General features: G+C 33.3%; 1 protein-coding gene across 1 annotated transcript; it reads left to right on the top strand.

Moving 5' to 3' along the window:
• Nucleotides 1-1090: 1090 nt before the first annotated feature.
• Nucleotides 1091-6808, top strand: LOC132712935 (uncharacterized). The gene is made up of 3 exons (XM_060695370.1): nucleotides 1091-1209; nucleotides 2984-3136; nucleotides 4698-6808. Exons 1-3 carry the CDS (start codon nucleotides 1140-1142, stop codon nucleotides 5579-5581), a joined length of 1107 nt encoding a protein of 368 aa, XP_060551353.1. The 5' UTR covers nucleotides 1091-1139; the 3' UTR covers nucleotides 5582-6808.
• The last annotated feature ends 1000 nt before the right edge of the window (nucleotides 6809-7808 follow it).

Below are 7808 nucleotides of genomic sequence, written 5' to 3' on the forward strand. Positions count from 1 at the left end.
AATGATTGATACGAATCAAAATAAGCAATGGTAAGGTTTTTGGACTACATTAACAAAAAATTATTATGATTGTTTTTCTAAACTAATTTCAGTATTGTGTACATAAGTTTAGAGGACACGAATGGTCCCCGTGATTTAGCAGCTACCAGCATAAAATCAGCGTTAATTCACTTCAATTTAAACTACCCAGCCGGTCCTTTATTAGCCAACATGTATGTATACCTCTATATGGTTAGTTACATCGTATTAAATCTTTAGTTATGGCTTTAAAATCCTAGAAGCTAGAATCTGCTTGATCTGAATCTTAATTACATAACTATCAAATACGATGCGAAATTTCATAAAAGTCAACGTTGAAATCATATAATTAGACATTTTTTTATTTTAATCAAACTAATTGAGAATCTAATTGCCATACTTATATTAAAAGTTCGTTAACCCTTTCAAGTTACATTTATTACTTGTATTAAATGTGTTAACCTCTACTTTTCGTCATATATTTTATATTAAAACTATCATTAGCTCTGGGTATAAGGACTTCACATTAAAAACTCAGTGTTCTTTAAGATTGTTTACTTCAGCCTTTATCACAAAATACGTGTAGATGAAAGACATTACATAATGTGATATATGCAGTTCATATTGAGGTATGTAGTATATATTAAGATATGTGGAACATATTGAAATATGCGGTACATATTTAGATATGTAGTACATAATGAGGTATGTGGTTCATTTTGATATATGTGCACATATTGAGATGTGTGGTACATATTGAGGTATGTGGTACATATTGAGGTATGCAGTTCATATTGAGGTTTGTGTAGATATTGAGATAATTATGTGGTACATATTTAGATATGTGGTACACATTGAGGTATGTGGTATATACTGAGGTGTGTGTAGATATTAAGAAATGTGGTACATATTTAGATATGTGGTACTTATTGAGGTATGTGATACATAGTTAGGTACATTAACATTTAATAAGTAACTTGTCATCACACTCTATATAAGGACTGAAAACTGATGTATAAATACTCGAATATATTGCACTATCAAATTATTTCTATTTCTATTATAGTAACCAGCAGTGTGAATGGAGGATTGAAGCTTCTAATATAACAGATGCTATAAGGATGGAAATAACTGATGCAGAAATAGAATACCATGCTAGCTGTGTGTATGACCACGGTGAAGTTTTCGACGGTAACCTTTTTTTCAGCATTTATCTAATAAGCTTGCATTAATACATTTGAAACACATTAATACATTTTCGATGATATATGAATGGTGGGCGTGGTACATTTTCGATGATATATGAATGGTGGGCGTGGTACATTTTTGATTATGTATGTATGGTGGACGTGGTACATTTTCGATGATATATGAATGGTGGGCGTGGTACACTTTCGATGATATATGTATGGTGGGCGTGGTATATGTTTCGATGATATATGTATGATGGCGTGTTACATGTTTAAATGATATATGCATGTTGGGCGTGGTACATGTTTAAATGATATATGTATGTTGGGCGTGCACGGTACATGTTTCGATGATATAATGTATAATAGGCGCGGTACATGTTTCGATGATATTTTTATGACAAGCGCGGTGCACGTTTCAATGATATATGCATGATGGGCGTGGTACATGGTTCGATAATATATGCATGATGGACGTGGTACAAGTTGCAATGATATATGCATGCCGGACATACATGTTTCAATGATATATGTACGATATGCGTGGTGCATGTTTCAATGATATATATATGTATGCCGTACATGATGGTACATGTTTCAATGATATATGTCAATGGGCGTGGTAAGACGCAGTTTTTATGTGCTAGTCTGCATGTATAGAATAATGAGCTCGTTACAGGGTGATCCTAATGCCAAATCCGGTACCATCTTATTGCGTTCATGATATAAAGGAAGCGATAACTTGTTCTCTTTACCAAACACTGTACATGTTTTCTGGTCCGTAATAATGCAGAGTGTTATGTTATCAGTTAGGGCCATAGTTTTGATATGTTTGCCGGACGCGATACATGTTTCCAGTTACGATAATGATTTGTGGGGGATCTTTGCCGACGTGAAACATGGTTTGTTCATTGTAAGCGCTATTATAGAAACAAAATGTTTACTTACCCCAAATTAGTTTAAACAGATTATTTTAGTTCGATTGTGTAGCAATACGTGAAAATTTTCTGACGGGGGTTTGAACCCACGCGGTCGGCAGTGCTTCGAATACTAGCCCAAACCGCCAATCACTTAGCGACGACGTCACTCACAACCCGTAATTGTTTATTCCAATCTTTTATATGGAAAGTACATTTTGTAATCATATCAGCATTATTTTTGTACATATACATGTAAGTCGAAAGCGTTGCTGGTAAAATTCAATGTTCACTTTATAATAGGATTTTTGTTTTAGTACTAAAAAACAATGGTAATTAAAATGTAGCTCGTATTAAATTCTTTGACAACTCTTGTTCTGTAAACATCATGATCGTTTATTTCATATTAACCTGATATCACGTAACAAAATACAAGTCGCGACAGATTGATTTTTGAAGTAATTACTGCTTTCAAGTAAACCGCGTGTGTTATATTACACGTGAAATATCCTTGTCGCGTAGAAACATGGCTAGTTCAAAACTTTAGTAATTAATACCAGTCAGGTTTTTAAAATAGAAATAAAGCTCGTCAAAATGGCGGAAATGAAAGATGCAGTTACGCTTTCAGTTGTTGTTGTTGTTGTTGTTGTTGTTGTTGTTTGTGTTGTAATTCATAAAAAGTCCGTGCATGTATGATTTGATTATAGATTTATTAATATCGTTCCAACTGGTTTTTTATCGAAAAATATAACTTTAAATATAATTGATAAAAATATAATAATAATTAAGCTAGAAGAGTCGTTAGTTCCCTAAATATGGTACAAATGGTTGAATTAACGGGACTTTTGTTATTTGTAGGTTACAATGTGTCGGCAGACTCTCTAGGCAAATTTTGTGGCAGAGATAACCCGTCGTTTGTCAGCACGGGCAACTACATGGCTGTCTCATTCAAGTCGGATTATAGTCTACCAGCAAAAGGATTTAAGGCACGCTACAAGTCAGGTCCAAGATGTAAGATTTATCATTTTAATATTAACTTTTGTTAGGTTTATGCACAATTCAATGGTAACAACGCCCCGCCATTAGGAAAGCGAAGGAAAATAGCTAAGTTGCACACGCTTGCAGGGTCAATTGTTTTGTTTTATGTCCAGGTAGCAGAAAGTGTTCTCAGTGTGAAAGCAGAGGTTTTATCATCTCCCCTTTAACAGGGGTTTGATATCAAAGTACAGCCAATTTCCCGTGTATTTGATAGCCGCCGTTACAATTGACTCGTGTATTATACAAATGAGCGGAGTCAAGACAAAACCAACATAATGGGTTTGCGACCAGCATGGATCCAGACCAGCCTGCGTATCCGCGCAGTCTGATCAGGATCCATGCTGTTCGCTTACCAATTCTATTACAAGTATAGAAACTGATAGCGAACAGCATGGATCCTGATCAGACTGCGCGGATGCGCAGGCTGGTCTCGATCCATGCTGGTCGCAAACCCATTATGTTGGTTTTGTCGTGACGCGGCTCAAATGTGAAGTAAAATTTAACTGTTGGCTAGGTTTTTACTCGCAGTCATGATTTTACCACGATGACATGATAAATGTGACGAGTGTTTTGGTCTGAATTACATGACTTTAATTGGTGTTGTTAAAAAGTGTTCGAAATCAAGATTGAAGCTAATGACAAATTCGAGTCGGCTTATGAGATATTTGATCCACGTGGTACAAGTGGCTTTCTTGTAGTTTATGCTTACACAAGATCGAAGTACTGGAGTTTGTGTAACTTTGATCTCCAGCAAGTAAGGTGGAGTTGATCCTCGGTGTTGCATTAAGTGTGTTACACCAGGCTAGCCAAAATTCCATATGCCCCTTAAACAGCAATGTAATGACATATATATTTGCACATAAATAAGAGATCCAAATAAGAGTGCATATTCGTGGACGCGATTTAGAATTCAAATCTTTTTGTATTTTCATTTAAGATTATATTGGTATTTTTATACAATGTGCTGTTTTGATTAATTAGATTTTGTTAATCATACATTATGTGTATAACATCTACACAATATAGTTTATAGCATTCTCAACAATAATAATGTACTTTAAACTTCCACCGTTTCAATGATTTCAAGCAAGGAAATAATTAAAAAAATAATTTGCTTATCTTATGACTTCAACGGATAAAGCATTTTAGAGTTCAAAACCTAATCCAACCGTCAGTTATTGTATAAAGTAGAATTGCAAGAGAAAACATTGAAAATGATAACATTGTCAAATTCGAATAATATACACAAATACTGTTCCAAACTAACCTAAATTGCTCACAATAAAACCAAAAGAGCAGATTTGAATTATTTTCTCCGCTTATGTTAGTTTAAGCTTTTTTAAGTGTTAAACTATTGATATTTATATAACATTGTTTTGTATATGAGTTTTATGGAAACATTTTACAATAATAAATGACTGGACTATAACCATTTGACAAGTTTATTTATCATTTGGAAAAGAAGAAAGAAATTTTATTGTAAGGCATAATATAAAGACGGCATAACATACTGATAGTATTATTGTAATTTCAGCAAGTCTACTTGACAAGGAAGATGATGAACAACAAGTCAATATGCTGGCCATTGTTGGTGCTTCTATCGGCTCTGTTGTTTTTATCATTGTTGTAATGACAATGGTATATACCTATATACAGGCCAAGAAAGCGAAAGAGATGCGGAGGAACCCCCATTTACACCGTGGTATGGCACGTGTCGAGCCATTTAGTTTTGGAGGTGGGTGGAGTTACCTTGACGGACCGGCTCCTCCAGCTTACGGGGAGATTTATTCATCCCCAATGTCACCCCCACCACAGTATAGTGAAATAGATCCAAATGTGAACCCCTCTGAACGTCTACCAGGTCGCCGGGAATATATGGCTGATAATCAGGCAGCTGAAACAGAACAAACTCAAGGAAATCAACGGGAGAGAACAGATACGATTGCAAACACACATTTTATGATGACAAGTAGCTTACGTAATATACAAGCAATCACTCATTCAGCCGGCAGACGGCCAATATCTGTAGCTCAAAGTACAACTGATTCCTTACAAACTTTAAACCCGGCTTTACTCAATACTGCCGGAAATAGTTCGGGTACCAATGACAATAATGCTGGTATCAATTTGCCAGGCCAAACTGATAGTCTTCCTTCAGCAGTTGCACCGATTTCAACTACTTCCTCTGATAGAGTTGGGGTCACATCTAACATTTGTCAAAATAACACACATACTCAATCTCAAAGGGAAACAACTGATGGCTTGTCTCAGTCCGCTCAAGATAGCACAGTTACCTCCCGTAATCTATCGGCGGATGGATTTGTCTCCCCTGGACCTAACGTGCAAGACATCGATGATAATATCTCAGTTGTATCAGAAATGTCACTTCCACCTTTACCTGTACAGGATACTAACTAGAGTGATTCAATGTTTATGTTTAATTCAGCGAGATCCTAGTTTAGACAGAAGCAAGATAAGCTTTGTTTTATATGGCGATGATGCCGCCCTTTTGCATCTGATACCATTTTAGAAAATTTTAATTTATCTTAAACACGGTATATTGAAGCAATTACATTTTTTTTTATCATCATTTTAAAGTGAAATAATTAACAAACAGACACTTTTCATGTCATTTTAAGAAGTTGTATTTCTATATATAAAGGTTCATTAATTAAGAAGTTGTATTTTTATATAAAGGTGAATCAAATATATCAGTACCAATTGATATATTACACTGGAATCAATACAGTGTACAAATTTTTGTGAATGTTATTGTGCCCATTATTTTCATTTAAACATTTTTTATAATTTTATTGTTCTGTAAATTTTCTTCGCGTGCTAATCATCTAACGTGCTCCAAATCTAATAATGAAATATGATTACAAGATAGTATCCTTCCTTCAGAGTCAGATTTGTTATAGCTGGTACCTGTAAGCGATATTAGATCGTTCTGTCTCATCATTAAGATATTTTGCAGACACTGTATTTTAAACCGCGTTTTATAATTTTTCTATGGATTGAAATTGCAAGTTTGTATATTCTTAAACCAGTTATGTGCCTTTATTTGTTATCATATTTTTACTTATTTCTACTATATAATCAAAGTTTATAGATTTGCATAGTTCTAAAGTGACTGACGTATTGATACATGTTATATTAGTTCTTACACTTGTTAAATGTTTTCAAGAAGTTTTACATGTTGTTATTTAGTATTATATATGGGGCTTTAAAATAATGTTTCATAAATGTAAGATTCAGAGTTGGTGTAAAGTATTAAGCTTTTAAGAAATCTACTAGCGTCTTCCGAGTGCTAAGATTTGACTTTTGTTTAAATATTTTATCATTATTTTAAGAGAATTTAGTGAGACGTTAATATTTTAAAAAGAAATTTAAAAAGCTATGAAGAAATTTAAGTTGAGCACTACCTTTATAAGAAATTTTAATTGCGTATACGAATGTATAAGAAAATGTTTTAATGTTTATACAGTTTTTAAGGTTGAAGTTAATATGACGAAATGTGCTTTTAATGTTTCAGATAACATTGTTATAGATGCTCTATGTTTTTAATATTTATTATGTTTTTATAATAACTCAAGTGTATGATGCATTGTTATGTTGAAAATAAATCAAAATGATATAATATATTCATCATGCTATTTTGTCTTTATATGTGAAGGTGAAGTTTGGCTGTTACATTAATGCTGGACACTTATTTTTCTCGGGCAACAGATTTTCTGATTAGACTGCAGCAGTATTACCGCATTTGATATATTATATTACTGCCTGCACCTGAATTATAACACAAGCTAATAATGTCGCCATTAACGACAATAGTATCTATATTGTTACTGAAACATTGTATACAGTTGGTGTAGGTAATCAAAAACATCTTATGAAAAGAGTTTTGGCTGAAATGATCTAAAAGTAACATGCTATATAACTAAAACCAAAACAAACAGTTTTACGTTGATGAGGCGCATTTATTTGGGTAACATGGAATCAGTAAATGCAATGATTCATTATACTGCTTTTACAAAACCTATTGAGATAGCAAATAGCTAAATTCATTCATTTTGATAATAAAGGACACAAAACATATGTAGTCTGCTGCTATAATCACATATTATCTATATGTGATAAGCTTGATTTTAATTTGTGATAACACGCATCACTGACAAGAGTATATAAAATTTGTCGTAATGAAGTTTAAATATTCTGTCAGAAAAACAGAAATTCGAATCGAATATCAACGTGCAAAAAGATATAACGTAATGCACAGCCTCCATGCCATACGTTTTTTGAAATAATTGAAATAAGTCAAACCACAAAATGATATGAGGAGTAAGAGCATTTGTTCCAAGGAAAGATATGGTTATTTCAATTAACTAATTAGTGACGTGAACGCGACAAAAGTACCAAACGAACATGTATTTTCTGCATGGTCACTATTTTTCTTTTTTTTTCTTTTACCTTAAGTAAAACTGAATTAGTTATTTCTAAAGTTACAGATAATAAAAGTTTTGGCTCGGTGAGATCTGAGATTTTTTATATATTTTTTTATTTGTAACGAATATGGGGTTCTGAATATAGTCACAATATTGAATTAGTTTGTAAAGACTTTTGTCGAAAACTTTAATTTGTAAAA

The sequence above is a fragment of the Ruditapes philippinarum genome, unplaced genomic scaffold (assembly GCF_026571515.1).
Source record: "Ruditapes philippinarum isolate M1 unplaced genomic scaffold, ASM2657151v2 ctg848_1_1_1_1, whole genome shotgun sequence".
Classification (NCBI taxonomy): domain Eukaryota; kingdom Metazoa; phylum Mollusca; class Bivalvia; order Venerida; family Veneridae; genus Ruditapes; species Ruditapes philippinarum.

Coding starts and splice junctions, on each gene's coding strand:
- LOC132712935 (XM_060695370.1), top strand. CDS start 1,140: ATGGAAATAACTGATGCAGAAATAGAATACCATGCTAGCTGTGTGTAT. Junction 1,210..2,983: donor CCACGGTGAAGTTTTCGACG/GTAACCTTTTTT, acceptor TGTTATTTGTAG/GTTACAATGTGTCGGCAGAC. Junction 3,137..4,697: donor CTACAAGTCAGGTCCAAGAT/GTAAGATTTATC, acceptor TTGTAATTTCAG/CAAGTCTACTTGACAAGGAA.